We start from the raw sequence: 16743 nt of genomic DNA on the forward strand, positions 1-16743 counted from the left end.
CTTAGAACTATGAAACCTCCTCTATCTTCTCCTTCTTCGGAAACGACCCAGAGGAGGAGAAACCTCTTATAGCAATTTAGCACAAGTGTAGATCGTAAAGACAATAGAGAATATAAACAACCAATTTGAGTGTGTTGTTTTGGATCTTCGAGCTTTAGTCTAGTTCATAATCTTCATCTCGATCAGACTATTGTGCTTGCTTACGTGACATCTCCAGTTGACCGGACACTTTCTGGTCGCTTGGATGATGTTGGCATGCCATTAAGCTTTATCCACTTCGACAATAGCTTAATGACGGCTTTGGATAACTCAACCCTGTCCGATCGACCAGAGGCATTTCAGAATTAGAGTTTTAGTCTAATATATCTAACATGACACATTGCAGTCATTTTCTAGAATTTTATAGAGCTTTAGAAATAGCAAGTGATTGAATCAACAATCCAGTAAGGTTTTTGACTAGGAATGAAGATGAATATCTAATAATTGCTTATCTATTATACATCCGATTTGTTTAAGTCAAATTCGAGTAGCTAATAATCTCATTTTGTTTATATTTCAATAGAAATATTACATAGTAAAATATTTTTTTTATTGTGTTTGAGTTCAATTAACATTTGAAACATATAAATATTTTTCCTACTCCATATGGAGGTAGCAATAGGAAAAGATTGGTCGTCTAAAGCCTAGATGCCTAATGTTAAGTTGGGCATGACAAGAAGATAGTAAATAATGTGTTGGGTTGAATTGAATTGTACGCTAATAGTTCAAGCTTAGTGTTTGCCCATCTATTTAAATAAAAGTATTTTAATTAGCCATGCAATTTCATTAAAAACATGACTAATATAAATTATAACTAATTAAAATATATTAATTTAGTGCATGTTTCATTAATATTTAAATATTCATCTAAAATAATTATGCGGCTCTTTTGATTATGCCCATATTTATTTTCTATAATAATTCATTCTGACTAATATATAAAAATTATTGTGGCCAAGCTCCTCTTAAGATGCTCTCAACATGCATGGCTACTTCTGTCTCACTTGCAATGTTGATTTATCATAAGATGAATTATGAGAACAAGAATAAGAGATGATGATGGCTACTTCTGGTGTCGAGAAGGTGAAGCTAGCTCTTCGTGTCATGCTTGACATCTAAGCAGCTCAATCGAGTTGTGGTCTAAGTCATTTGACGGACGCATGACATCTGAATTAATAGCACATTGTCAGATTAATACAAATTTGTCCAAGGGAAATTAATGTGCGTGTTGAGTTGGGTACGAGGTCAGATCTATTTGACAGCTCTAATATAGTACAAAATGGACCGACTGACCGACCGACCAAACAATATAATCGTTAGGAAGTATCTAGGAAGAAAGATTAAAAACAGAGAGAATTATTTCTAGTGAAGAAGAAATAAAAAAAGTAAAGGACAAGAGTATGATATATGGTATCGCTATCTTATCACTAATAGATAGCGACAATTAATTACACAAATATGTGGTTAATCATCAACATGTAACTAATGATAAATGTGTCAAAATTTTGAAAAGTCATCGGTTTGACTAATCAAATCTAGTTCAAGAATATTAAAATGTTTTTTTTTTTACTTTTCGTTTTTTATCATTTGGGAAATGAAAATTATATATGATTCATTTTTGTTAGGACCATGAAAAATAGTTGCTGCCCCTAAATCATATATGATTCTCACAAATAAATATAAAGAAAATAAACTAATTCAAACGATATAATTAGTTGAACTCAATAAAAACTTGAAGGTAAGGTCGAGCATATATAACAAATTCAAAATCACCACTCAATCATTGCCATTAATTATGAATTATTCAGACATTCTACATCATCATCATCATCATCATATTCCTCCTATAATGATGCATATCTTTCCATCTCATGGAATAATTCCTTGAGTAATTGCTACAATCTGGGTACCAGAAAACCAGTGCTAAAGAAGAGGACAAGGAAAGGAAGGCTGCTGTTTTCCTCACATGTTTCTTACAAATTAAACATGAGAAAAACAACTTGAACCAAACTATTGCTCAGTCCGTTGGACGGCTAGCTCCTTCAGTAGCTTCTCGGTTTCTTCCTCGCGTACTGAACCATCGTTGATCCTGCTCTATATAACGCCCCCTCGCTCGTCGTGAATTCCTCACACTGATCGAGCAGTACTACTCCAGCAGCAGCAGTTGTATTGCAACTAGCTAGCCGAGCAAATTAAAAGCCGACCAGTACTCTCTGTCTCTCTCTCTCTCTCTCCATGGCTATTCCAGTAATCGACTTCTCCAAGCTGGAAGGCAAGGAGAGGGCCCAGACTCTGGCTCAGATCGACAGTGGATGCCAACAGTGGGGATTCTTCCAGGTATGTTGTTTTATGACTCTGTTAATTAATTAGATTGCTACTGTTTTAATTAGATCAGTCAATTTGGGAATTACTTAATGTTACTAAAATTAATGTTTTTGCAGCTGGTGAACCATGGGATTCCGGTGGAGCTGCTTGAACGCGTTAAGAAGGTGTGCACGGAGTGCTACAGGCACAGAGCCGAGGCCTTCAAGGTGTCCAGGCCGGTGCAGCTCCTCGATCAACTCGTTCGGGAAGAAGAAGAGGTCGTTGGAGATGTAAACAACAACAAGAAGAAGTTGGACGATGTGGACTGGGAGGACGTCTTTGTTCTCCAAGACGACAACCAATGGCCATCCCACCCTCCCCAATTCAAGTAATTAATTAATTATATCACACCACCATGAAATTTTCATGACAATTATTATATATGTTACCTAAATTGATTGATTCGATGGATCAATTGATCATTAGGGAGACGATGAGGGAGTACAGAGCGGAGGTGAAAAAGTTAGCCGAGAAATTGATGGAAATCATGGAAGAGAACTTGGGGCTGGAGAAGGGCACCTTCAAGAACAAGTTCACCGGAAACGGCGAGCACGAGCCGTTCTTCGGCACCAAGGTGAGAATTATATTGATCGACATTTGACAGAGCTAGGAGAGACTGTAATTATAAATAAAACAATTAATTTTAATTCTGATGTTGCGTCATTGAATTAAGGTGAGCCACTACCCGCCCTGCCCGCGGTTGGACCTTGTGGAGCTGGGCCTCCGCCCCCACACCGACGCTGGCGGCGTCATCCTCCTCTTCCAAGATGACCGTGTCGGAGGCTTGCAGATCCTCAAGGACGGCGAGTGGGTGGACGTGCAGCCGTTGGCCAATGCCATCGTCATTAACACCGGGGACCAGATCGAGGTGGTCAGCAATGGGCGGTACAAGAGCGTGTGGCACCGCGTGCTCGCCACCGGCAATGGCAACCGCCGCTCCGTCGCCTCCTTCTACAACCCTTCAGTGAAGGCCGTCATTTGTCCGGCTTCAGCCTCCGCCGTCGACGAGACCACTGGCGCCTACCCTGAGTTTCTCTTCGGGGACTACATGGACGTGTACGTGAAGCAGAAGTACATGCCCAAAGAACCAAGATTTGAAGCGGTCAAAGCAATTAATTAACTAGGAGCTAATTAACTATACAATGGTTAATTATATGATTAATTATAATTGTTACCGGGTCTATGTTTTTTCCTTTTTTTTTTTTTTTTCATTCTCTGTACTGTCATTGTTTGTTCCTTTAATTTTGACAAGCTGCATGTAGCAATACTTTGTGAAAGTTTGAAATAAATAATAGAGCTGGTAATATATACTCTAGCCCTAACTAATATGTTTTAGCACTTGTTTGGATCGGTATATAATGGCAGCAATAATAACAAATATCTCAAATTGATTTTAATAAGTCGAGATTTACCTTATTTAAGGTCATAGACCCATCCAAATCAATTGCAAATGATAATATTTTCATATTTATCATATTTGTTAATATGATTATAATTTTTATAATTATGTCATATTTAATTAATGATTTATTATTTGGATAACATGGATAAATAACTCTCATAGCCTTGGACTTTCAAAAAACATGTTTATCAACTTTAGAAATCTATATTTAATCTTCGACAAGTAACTAATACATTGTTTCATCATTGATATGGGTTAGATTTAGTAGGTCCCCGGTGAAAAGGGAGAAAAAGATAGCAGAATCGAGCAGGTATGAATACTGGTCGGGGTAACAGGCTTAATGAAATATAGGCCAATATCGGTCGGGATAACAGGCTTAAAAAAATATAAGTCAATATCGGCCGGGATAACATGCCTAATAAAATATAAGCCAATATCGGCCGGGATAACAGACTTAATGAAATATAAGTTAATATCGGACGAGATAACATGCCTAATGAAATATAGGTCAATACCGGTCAGGATAACAGACTTAAGAAAATATAGGCCAATATTGGTCGGGGTAACATGCTTAAGGAATTATAAGCCAATACCAGCCGGGGTAACATGCTTAATGAAATATAGGCCAATACCGGTCGGGATAACAGACTTTAAGGAAATATAGGTCAATACCGGCCGGGATAACATGTCTAATAAAATATAGGCCAATATCGGTCGGGATAACAGGCTTAAGAAAATATAGGTCAATATCAGTCGGGGTAACATGCTTAAGGAAGTATAAGCCAATACCGGCCGAGATAACATGCTTAAGGAAATATAGGCCAATACCGGCCGTGATAACATTGTAACACCCACGAAATTATAAAATAAGTATATGGGTATTATTTTCTTTAGAGCATAGAAATAAAAAGGATAAGAGAAAAGGGAAAATAGAAACCAAAAATAGAATAAAAGAGGTGAGGTCAAGGATTGAACCTTGAACCTCCCACAAATAATGGAGATAAATTGATGTATGATAACCACTAGAATAATGAATAATATATAGATAGGAAGGAATGAAAATTTAGTTAAAGATGAGAAGAAAATAAAAGAAAAACTAAGCAAAAGAGCAAGAGAAAACCAAGTTGCTTACCTTCTTTCCTCTTGGTTAAGAAAAGAAGTAAGCAAAAGATGAATTGCCTACTTCCCTCCCTCTCTCTATTTTCGTGGAAATTAAAGGAGTGAGGGAAAAGAGGAGTTGAGGGAATGAATGAAGACATGCTTCATTTACATAGGAATAAATTGGATTGGGAGAAGAAAAAACAAGAGATTAAATCTTTTTCTTCCTCCTTCCTTCTCCTTCTTCATTCTCCACCGAAACCAAGAGCCCCTTCCCTCTCCTTATTCCAAAAGCTAAGCTAAGTTCCTCTCCAAGAAAACTAAAGTTAGAGAAGAAGCCTTCAAGATCTATCCTTTCCAAGCAAGAGAAGCAAAAGGAGGTACAAGAAGAAGAAGCTCTCTTCTTCCTTGGCACTTAGGATACCTTTTTCCTTAGGAAAGACCACAAGCGAAAGGATGTAAGTTTCCCTCACCTGTGGTACAATAGCTTGTGTATTTTTTTTTAATGAGATTTGGTTGCCTAAAAACCTAGGATACCTTTATGAAATTTTCGGCCAAGACAAGACTAAAAAGAATGACCTAGGAAATGTAAAGACCTAAATTTTGACATGCTCAACATGTTTCTTGTAACATGTATCTTATGGTAGGGATTTATCTAATGTTCATATGCTAGAATGTTTGGTTAGAACTTAGAGTCATACCCCTAGACTCTCGGCCAAACATGAATAAAGGAAATAGGTAAGTTAAGACTCAAACCAAGCATGTTTCTTATTTTTTTTTATGATATGTGCCTCATGATGAGGAAGTTGTTAACATGATATGCTCATGCCTATATGATGATTAAACTTCATTCCATGCTCATATGTATTTGGCCATGATAGGATTAGGGGCCTAGAAAAATTGTTAAACCTAAACTAATTATGCCATGATCCTCCTTAAGACAAGTTATGAAATTAATATGGCATGCTCATGTTGTTCCTTGAAATAATTGCTATGAAATTTGTTTAGGGTTCTCATGCTTTTATGACACTTGAACCCTAGCTTTAAGTCTTACAAGTCTCAGCCACAACATGTTTAAGGGCCTAGGAAACTTAGCACCTAACCTAATTATGCTCATGTTGTTCCTTGAAATAATTGCTATGAAATTTGTTTAGGGTTCTCATGCTTTTATGACACTTGAACCCTAGATTCAAGCCTTACAAGTCTCGGCCACAACATGTTTAAGGGCCTAGGAAACTTAGAACCTAACCTAATTATACTCATGTTGTTCCTTGAAATAATTGCTATGAAATTTGTTTAGGGTTCTCATGCTTTTATGACACTTGAACCCTAGATTCAAGCCTTACAAGTCTCGGCCACAACATGTTTAAGGGCCTAGGAAACTTAGAACCTAACCTAATTATGCTCATGTTGTTCCTTGAAATAATTGCTATGAAAATTGTTTAGGGTTCTCATGCTTTTATGACACTTGAACCCTAGATTCAAGCCTTACAAGTCTCGGCCACAACATGTTTAAGGGCCTAGGAAACTTAGAACCTAACCGAATTATGCTCATGTTGTTCCTTGAAATAATTGCTATGAAATTTGTTTAGGGTTTCCATGCTTTATGACACTTGAAACCTAGTTCCAAGCCTTAAGGGTTTTGGTCACAACAAGTTTAAGGGCCTAGGAAACTTGGAACCTAACCTAATTATGCTCATGATGTTCCTTGTAATATTTGCTACAAAATTGGTTTAGGGTTCACATGTTTGAATGATGATTTTAACCCAATGTAATGCTTGATAAGATTCGGCCATGATAAGTTTATAAGCTTAAGAAACCTAGAACCCTACCTAAACATGCTCATGATGTTTCCTTATGGTATATGATATGATATTGGTTTAGGGTTCACATGCTTGTATGTAGTTTTTTTACCTAAATCTCAACTATATGTTTCGGCCACTATATGACATTAGGGTTAGAAATCTAAATATGATTCCCATGTATCTCACATGCAATGTTTTATGATGTGGTAAGAGCTTGCTATGCTTCTATGTTTAATTATGTACACTTATGATCTATGTATGATGGTAACCCTTATGCTATGCTGTGTGTTATGATGATGAGTTGTGTGCCCAAATTATGCATGCTATTTATGATGAGCTGTGTGCCCAAATTATGCATGCTATTTATGATGAGCTGTGTGCCCAAACTATGCATGTATTTATGATGTGCTATGTGCCCAAATTTTACATGCCATTATGATGTGCTGTGTGCCCAAATTCTGTATGGTATGATATGATAAGAAATACGATGTGCATGAAATATTAAGAACCATGATATGTATGACATGCTACTTTACTTTATATGGCTTGTACCAAGGGTGGGCTCCATAAGCGCCCCGGGGTCGATGGACTAAGAAACGGGCCTCGTTAGGGATGGGCTCCTAAGTGCCCCTAGGTCGATGGACTAAGAAACGGGCCTAGTATGTATGCCTTGTAGGGTTCAAGACTTGCTACCTTGGACCTACACAGGACGCGCGCATTTATGTATGTGGTACAAGCCAGGGCCCTAATCATGTTATGATTATGTTTAAGTATGTATGTAATAAGTTTTCAAAGGACATGTTGCATATATTATTGCATGAATCATGTTTTTGAAAGTCATCTCACATAACACTTTATGATTATGTTACGATATACCATGATGCTTATGATTATGACATGTTATGTTAGGATGAACTTTATGATTATGTTATGATATGCTATGATCATGATTATGATATGCTAGGATGCACTTTATGATTATATCATGATATGCTATAATGCTTATGATTATGTTATGTTATGCTAGGATGAACTTTATGATCATGTTACGATATGCTATGATTATGATTATGTTATGCTAGGATGCATGTTATGATATGTCATGATACCTTACGATTATGTTATGATATGATGCTTCTATACATGATATGATGAGTTGTCTTTATGCTTTATGCCTTGGAGATTTAGTTATGCTATACAGTTTTTGTGAGTAGGAAAGGACCTTACTGAGCCTTGTGTGCTCACAGCTTACTTTCCTTGTACCACAGATAAGGGCAAAGAATGGATGTACTAAGGGAGCAGCAGGAGGGGGCAAGAAGGACGTGTGTAGTAGTGACTCGGCTAAAGAGAAAGACCTGCTTCTAGTTAATAAGAATTATATTTATGTCGTTCTTTTATGACTCCATGACATTTCATCATGCTCTTTGGTATTATGGTTTAAATTTATGTTAAGTATGTTATGTGACTCATATGATAGGTAGTTAGTGATGATGATTTGAAAAGTAAAGAAAAAGTTTTAAAGAAAAAAATTATACTATAGATAAGACTTCCGTTGTTTTAAGAAGAAAAGATAAGTAACCCCCGTCAGCTTAAGCAGGAAGGGGCGGAGCGTTACAAACATGCTTAAGGAAATATAGACTAATATCGGCCGGGATAACATGCTTATGGAAATATAGGCCAATACCGACCGGGATAACATGCTTAAGGAAATATAGATCAATATCGGCCGGGATAACATGCTTAAAGAAATATAGGCCAATACCGGCCGGGATAACAGACTTAAGGAAATATAGGTCAATATCAGCCGGGATAACAGGCTTAAGAAAATATAGATTAATATCGGCCGGGACAACATACTTAAGAAAATATAAGTCAATATCGGCCAAGGTAACAAATATTTCGAGAATATTTATAAATATATCTGTAGTATGTGATTGTATAACAGGTTTGCTAATTTGGCGGGAAGAATGTTTCTAGACTCTTCTACAGGCACTAGGCGACAAAGAAGGTACATCTAGGGTAAAATAAAGATTCCTTAAAAAATTACTTTCTACAAGTACATGGCTTACATCATCGCATAACAAACTCTAACAAACCAGGATCCACTTCATGACTACGGAGGTTATATAAAGTAGTATAAAAAGGGGAATCTCCTCCGTTGGCCAGGTATGCTCAGGCATATGCTCACACTCGCAACCCACATTACAAACCCTAATTTCAAACACTGTTCATCTTCTTCCTTCTTGCTGTCCACACCAAGAGAGATCACTAACTTGAGCGTCGGAGGGCCTAGCCAGGGATTTCAACCCCGGTCTTAGGTCACTGACGATAGTGTTGGCGGTTCTCTTGTGTGCAGGAAGTCATCGGAGTTCCGGATCTTGGCATTTTTCACTAAAGCTTTCCTTTCGTCTTTGGATCTTGGTACAAGGAGGGCATCCTGTGGGTTCATTCTTCCAGATCCGCTTTGAGTTTTTCAGATCGGTATTCCACAGGGTTATTCTTCATCAGCGGTGAGGTTTTCTCCCAGCTTTCCATTTTGTCAAACTTCTCAGACAGGATCAATCATCTATTTAATGAGCTTTATATTTAGGAATTTTCTGGTTCAAAAACTAACTCTTTCCTATTCTACAACTGGATTGGAAAATTTATCATTTTTTGGCTAATCTATGTGGTTAATATTTTAATAATTGGTAATAATCTAAAAGACATCACTTCTTTACTCCATTTTTTAAATCATGAGTGGATCTCAACTACACTCACTTTTATCCTTGGCATGAGTTCTTCTACATTTTGAAAGTTGTCTTCTCTTTTAGAGTAAATATATTATTAGACTTTTTCAACGAGCTAAAATGAATGTCTCATGTCCTATCTCCACACCAATCATTGAAGGACGAAGTTTTACTAAACCTTCAAACTCTCCATTAATGGTTGACCCCTATATCTTCCTAAGTATTATATGTGTCCTACAATATGCCACTATGATCACATGACCCGATATTACTTTAGGTATATCTTCATATGCTTCTTCCAGTATGAGAAGTCTTCCCCGTTGAAGAGTGGGGGACGAACAGTGCTATATCCTTCATTTTGTGCCATTTTAGAGTTATAAAACAAAACTAAAGAGAGGTACCAAGACTTGGTCTTGGATTAGCAAAGTTTGAGAAGAAAAAAAATATTCCGAAGAACTTGAGTGGTGTTGCACCAGCTTCAGGTTAAATCCAAACGAGAAATATTATCTGAGTAGAAAAAAAAAACAAAAAAAAAAAACAAATCCCCCTGACTTGATTGGTGGTTGCACCAATTCAAAGTAGAACCTGCTCTGATACTACTTGTTAGATCGATATGCACATGAGAGGATGGGGGGAGGTGAATTACGTGATTTTTGAAAATCTTGTTTTATCGTCTTAAAAGAAACAAGTACGCAACGGAAAACTAAAAAGAATAACACAAGGAAACACAGGCGATTTTACTTGGTTCAGAGCCTTCGGTGACTCCTACTCCAAGACTCATGTCTCGCGAACCTATCGATGTGTAATTCACTAAAAACCTCTTTCAGTACCTCGGGAAGAGAGAATCGAGTACAAAGAAGATCGAAAAAGTGCAACAGACTGCACTTCTCGTTTGCAGAATTTAAGTACAAAAATTGTTACCGACACTTTGAAATGAAGCAACTTATTCATGTGTCGATGTTGGTCTATTGGCCGCGATCAGAAGTCCTTGGAGCAATTGTCAGGTGCAGCAGCTTCGTAGTAGAGTCAAAGTAGGAGACCAGAGCAGTCGGAACTTCAAATGAATGTGTAGTAGCTCGTATATGTGTTATTTTTTGAAGCTTCTCGAGACTGCCTTATATAGGGCATTGAGGGCGCCTTCCATACCCATTGAAGGTGCCTCCAACTTGACAAAGTTGATCCTGAATAGTCCGGCCTCTATCCACGACTTCGTCCAAATTCATCCTTGGAAGGCGCCTTCCATAGCCATGGAAGGCACCTTCGGACGCTGTTCATCCGAAGGCAAATTTGCTCCTTTGTCCTACAAAACAACATTAGTATAATAAATCAAATAATGACCTGCAAGATAAGGGTTAACACAATAATAATGAGCAGTATTAATTAGTTCAAGTCCTTTCAGGACCAGGAGCTAGTCAAGATCTTAGATTAGGGATCCGAAATAATCATAACCTGGACCGACGCCTACTATCCCCTAATCGGGACGCGTCCTCACTTACTCACTCTCCTCCAGTGACTTACCTTTACTTTCCAGTTGTCCGGTCCGTAGACTTAACTGGACTTTCTACTAGATATCTAGTTGGCCCGTCGACCTATCTGGACTTTGCACCAACTATCCGATCGGCCCGTTGACCTTACTGGACTTCACACTAGCTATTCGGTTGGCCCATTGACCTAGTTGGACTTCCCGCCAGATATCTGGTTGGCCCGTCGACCTATCTGGACTTCTCACCAGATATCTAATCAATTCGTTGACCTATTTGGTTAACTCCTGCACACTTAGCAAAGTGGTTAGATGACAACAATATCTAACTTAATTTACTTTGTCATTCATCAAATCTGAGTTAGACCGTTAGTGCAAACTGCACCAACTGACCCGTCATTTGGAAGGATATTCCAAGAAGTACATGATGGTTATCGACATGATTTTACTTAACATAATAGTTATCTATTTCGTGGATTGCAGTTGTGATTCCAAACTGCTCTCTAAGTAACAGATTATGAGCGAGCTTCATAATGAGAGACACTTTGGATGTGATAAGATGTTGTCCCTCATCTCTGCCAATTTCTATTGGCCTAAGTTGACTAGCAATGTGCCTCACTTTGTTGATCGATGTTTATATGCTAGTGGTCTAAGGGGGTTCTAACCAATGCAGGCTTATACACTCCTCTACCCATTCCTGAAGCTCCTTGGCACAATGCCAACATAGATTTCGTATTAGGGTTACCCTGCACCCAATGAGCCTTAGACTTAGTTCTTGTTGTCGTTGACAGATTATCAAAGATGGCACATTTTGTATCTTGTAGGAAGTCTATAGATGCTGCGTGGATTGCCCATGTTTACTTTAAGGAGATCGTGCGTTTACATGGTGTTCCTCAGTCCATGACTTCAGATTGAGATACCAAATTCATTTGTCACTTCTGGAAGAGCTTATAGGGGAAATTGCAAATACATTTAAACTTTAGTAGTGCTTACCATCCTTAGATAGATCGACAAATCAAGGTGGCAAATCGGAGTCAGGGCAATCTTCTGAGATGCCTTTCAGGAACTAAATCAAAGAAGTGGGACTTGGCGTTACCTCAAGCAGAGTTTGACTACAACATATCGAAAAATAGGACCACGAGATTCAGTCCTTTTGAGATTGTCTATGGCTAAAATCCATCAAGAGTTCTAGATTAGCCCCTGTTCCACGTGTAGGGCGAATTAGTCCTAAAGCAGATGAGATGACAAAGTATCTTTGAGGTATTCATGAATAGGTGGAACTGACAATTATGGAAAGTAATACTAAGTATAAGGCTCAGATCGATCGTCATTGACAGGTACTTTTTGAGATTGGAGATTTTGTCTGGGTTGTATTAACTTATGATTGTTTCTCTATTGGAGAATATAATAATCTAAAGGATCGAAAAATCGGATCATGCGAGATACTGTAGAACATTAACGATAATGCCTACAGGTTGCACCTTTTTAATCATCTGAAGACTTCTGATGTCTTTAATATGAAACACCTAACTCCTTATTTGACGATTGCTAATGAAGTTAATTTGAACTCGAGGGCAAGTTCTTTTCAAGTCGAGGAGACTGATGCAGGCTCAACCCATGTTGAAGCCCAATATGAACCTTCAAACTTCAAACATGCATAACTTTTGACTCGGGACTCGGAATCAGGATTTGTCTGTCGTCATGCGTGCAAAATTCAAAAATCTACGTTTGTTACTAGTGAAACCGTAACTGTCAAATTTTCAGTCGCAAATTCTGCCATTTAAACCCTTTTTAGGGTCCTTTTGCTATTTTTGATAATTTTTATTTTTTTGGATATTTAGGGTAATTTTTATATTTTTCATATTTTTTAGAGAGAATTTGTCTTGATCCGCTTCTTGATATTAGTTAAGATAATTAATTTCATTTTCAGACAAAAATTTCTTTCTTTCTTTATAAGATTGGAATTAAGATTTGTTAATTATAATTTTTTTTTCTTATCTGAGTCTTAGATTGTGGTCTATATAAGAGTCATGTTTAGATATTTAGGGATTAGTCTCGAATTTTAATAAAAAGTTTCCTTCTTCGAGGTTCCTTTTTTTATCTTTTCCTCTTCTCGTCAGCTTGCAGGATAATCACAATTCTGTCCGGCATCAAAATGTTAGAATTATTAAAGAAAAAGATAAGAAGCTTTATAATTTTCCCTTTGAATTCAACATGGATGTCACTATAGATGGAATTAGAGTTTTAGTTTAATGCATCTAACATTACACATTACACATTGCAGTCATTTTCTAGAATTTTATAGAGCTTTAGAAATAGCAAAGTAATTGAATCAAAAATCGAGTAAGGTTTTTGACTTGAATTAGAGTTTTAGTCTAATGCATCTAATCGAGTAAGGGGGACATTATGTTATCGTGCTTGTTGAGTGGGGTACTTGAGGTCGGATCCATTTGATAGCTCTAATTGTTGGTGCAACCTTAGGTCAAGGTTGACCTGGTTGACCCGACTCGAGTTGACCTGACTCGAGTTGTATTTTGATGTTTGACGAGAACAGAAGAGAGTTGTACTTTGATGGGAGATTGTTGGTGCAACATTAGGTCAAGGTTGACCTGGTTGACCTGACTCAAGTTGTATCTTGATGTTTGACAAGAACAGAAACTTGGGAGGTTGTGGGTGCAACCCTTGGTCAAGGTTGACCTGGTTGACCCGACTTGAGTTGATCTATTTCAAGAAGTCCAAGCAGGGAGCTTGGCACGGGAAAAGTCCAAGTATGGAGACTTGGCACGGAAAAGTCCAAGCAGGGCACGGGAAAAGTCCAAGTATGGAGACTTGGCACGGAAAAGTCCAAGCAGGGAGCTTGGCACGGGAAAAGTCCAAGTATGGAGACTTGGCACGGAGAAGTCCAAGTATGGGAGCTTGGCATGTGGAAGTCGGAGAGGGCTCGGTAGCTCGTTCTCCGGACTAGGTCAGAGAGGGCTCGGTAGCTCGTTCTCTAGACCAGGAAGGCAGATAGAAAATCCTAGTGAGTGAAGCTAGGTGAAAGTGAAAGTCCTGGTGAGTGAAGCCAGGCAGTTGGAGAAAGACCTGGTGAGTGAAGCCAGGCAAGGGAAAACCAGTAGGTGAAGGTTGAAGAAGTCTGGTGAGAAGCCAGGATGGAAGTGAGTGAAGCCAGGTAAAAGTCCTGGTGAGTGAAGCCGGGCAAGGGAAAAATCCAGATGGATCAAGGATGATCGGACATCTGGTATTGGAAAGACCAAGTAGGTAAAAGGGATTGACCGGACACTTGGTAGGGAGTCTTAGCAGGTCAAGGGAGTGACCAGATGCTAAGCATGAGATACCAATAGGTCAAGGTTGACCGGATATTGGTTTGGAAGGCTTGGGACTTGATTTGGGCAAAAACCAAGCTCTGGATCGATCAGTGGATCGATCTAGTGATACACTGGGTATCTGGATCGGTCTGGTGACCGATCAGTAACCAAACAGTAGCCTACTGAGTGTTATCTGATCGGTCTGCAGACCGATCAGGAAACAACGATCAGAAGGCAAGAAGCTCGGGAGAAAAGGAAGGGGATCGGTCCCTGGACCGATCAGAGAAAGATCTGATCGGTCCCCAGGACCGATCAGGATGAAGCTGGACCGATCAGGAGCATGCCTGATCGGTCCAAACCTTAAGCACAGAAAGGTCAGGGCTTAGCCTGATCAGTCCCCATGACCGATCAGGAGCTCTGTGGACCGATCAGGATGGAGCATGATCGGTCCACATCCTAGCCGTTGCGGAGCAACGGCTAGTTTCTTCTGTGTTTCTTCGCAGGTTATAAAAGAGATTGAGGAGCTACTGTTCGAAGGACTTCTTCCTCTCCTTTCTACTGAGCTGCTGGTGTGCTCTTGAGCTTTCCTGAGTTCCGAAGCTTCGTGTGAGCTTCTTCGACTGGGTTCCTGTTGTTGTAGGCGTCTCGTGAAGTTGCTGCTTCAACCAGTCGACAAGAAGGCAAGCTAGGGTTATTACATTTGTGTATTGTACTTAGTTTCTTGCTATATTCTTGTACTCCTGTTCATCTTGCTGTTGCAAGACATTGTGGCGAGGTTTCTCCACCCAGAAGGAGTGATTGTTAGCCGGGTTTCCGGGGACTCATCCACCGACGGATTGATAGGCTTCGTCCACCTTACGGACACGCCGAGGAGTAGGAGTTTCATCTTCGAACCTCGTTACGTCAACGCGTATTGAGAACGAAACGAACGAGATTTGGGGTCGGCTATTCACACCCCCCTCTCTAGCCGCGATCATCGATCCTAACAAGTGGTATCAGAGCGAGGTCGCTCTTCGTTGGATCAACACCCGGGGGAGCACGAGCTAGAGAATGGATCTATTTGGAGAAGATGTCACGATTCCACCCTTCTACGATCGCGACGACTTCGCGTTTTGGAAGGTAAGAATGAAGTACTTTCTTATGACTAACCTTGAAAATTGGAGTTGTGTTCAATTAGGTTTCAAGCCTCCGATGGACAAGAAAGGAGAAACCCTAGAGAAGAAGGAGTGGACCAAGGAACAAGTCCACCAATCCATAGTCAACGAAGAGGTATTGAAAATTTTTGAATTCTCATTACCTAACGATATCTTGTGTAAGATAGGTGGTTACAACAATGCCAAGGAGTTGTGGAACAACTTGGCGAAGTTCCATGAGGAGAGCTCCAATTCAAGCCATGAAGAGGAGTCAAGTGAGCTAAGTAGCTCACATCATGGAAGTGTCGAATTAGAAGTTGAGGGCCACTCAACATCTAAGGATGAAGTGGAGGAGAGTTCTTCTTCAAGTTCGGAGCAAGAAGAAGAAGCTTCTACCTCCGGAAGGGATGAAGAAGAGAGCGTTCATCCATCCTCAAACCTAGGTAACTCAAGCATTTTAATTTCTAGCAAATTACACATAATGTGCTTTGAGTGTAGGGAATTTGGGCACTACAAGAGTAAGTGGCCAAGGAGGATTAGGAAGACTCCACCGGCGCCAAAGGTCAAGGAAGCCGGAGTCCCGATACGCAAGGGCAAGGAGCACATCGTGTGCTTCCAATGCAAGCGAAAGGGACACTATAGGAGCCAATGTCCGAGGGGGAGGCAATCTCACAAGGACAAGAGATCGAGCACATCAATAGGGGGAGCTAAGGCAAACCCTAAGGTACCCTCTAAGGCTCATTTTTGCAATTATAATAAGACAGATGCTAGTAGCCTTATTGCAATTGCCAATAATGATAAACATGTTAACCTTAGAAATCAATACATGAGCTTAGGTGCCAAACATGTGAGCCTAGATAAGGATAACACTAGGAAAGCCAACCCTAGGATCAACTCATCTAAGGTTAAGGGAAACCTAGATAGAAATCCCAAAACTTCTAAACATATGCCTAGGAATACCTCAAAGAAAAATGATAAATTAAAGCTTGAGGTATTAGAGAAAGAAAATCAAGTCTTGAGGTCAAGACTTGACTCTCTAGAAAAGGCTCTTGAGGATTTGATTCTAAGGTCTAGGGGACAAAAACCCAAGTCCAAGGACAAGAAAGGTTTGGGTCACAAACCTAAGTCCCAAGTGGTCAAGCCCACTTATCATAATGTTCCATTCGATTATGGAACAAAATCTAGGGCTAGGAAAAACAACACCAAGGTCACAAGGGGAGTCACCCCTAGAGTGGATCTTGATGAGTCCCAAATGACCAAGGCTTTAAAGCCTAGGAGGGTTATTAGAAGGGTTGCTAGGGAAGTCATCCCTAGTGAATACTTAGTGAACCCAATGAGCTCCAATAGGTATTGGGTTCCTAGGAGCGTGATTTCATCACGCTAGA

General features: G+C 39.4%; 1 protein-coding gene across 1 annotated transcript; it reads left to right on the forward strand.

The window, feature by feature from the left end:
* Positions 1 to 2147: 2147 nt before the first annotated feature.
* On the forward strand, positions 2148 to 3718 carry LOC121996445 (1-aminocyclopropane-1-carboxylate oxidase-like). Its single transcript, XM_042550427.1, has 4 exons — positions 2148 to 2376; positions 2481 to 2731; positions 2830 to 2977; positions 3077 to 3718. Exons 1-4 carry the CDS (start codon positions 2275 to 2277, stop codon positions 3521 to 3523), a joined length of 948 nt encoding a protein of 315 aa, XP_042406361.1. The 5' UTR covers positions 2148 to 2274; the 3' UTR covers positions 3524 to 3718.
* The last annotated feature ends 13025 nt before the right edge of the window (positions 3719 to 16743 follow it).

This window comes from Zingiber officinale, chromosome 6A (genome assembly GCF_018446385.1).
Source record: "Zingiber officinale cultivar Zhangliang chromosome 6A, Zo_v1.1, whole genome shotgun sequence".
Classification (NCBI taxonomy): Eukaryota; Viridiplantae; Streptophyta; class Magnoliopsida; order Zingiberales; family Zingiberaceae; genus Zingiber; species Zingiber officinale.

Bases quoted from the DNA above. Each gene is read 5' to 3' on its own strand.
- LOC121996445 (XM_042550427.1), top strand. From the start codon at position 2,275: ATGGCTATTCCAGTAATCGACTTCTCCAAGCTGGAAGGCAAGGAGAGG. The intron at 2,377-2,480 runs GTATGTTGTTTT...ATGTTTTTGCAG, and splicing joins AACAGTGGGGATTCTTCCAG to CTGGTGAACCATGGGATTCC. The intron at 2,978-3,076 runs GTGAGAATTATA...CATTGAATTAAG, and splicing joins AGCCGTTCTTCGGCACCAAG to GTGAGCCACTACCCGCCCTG.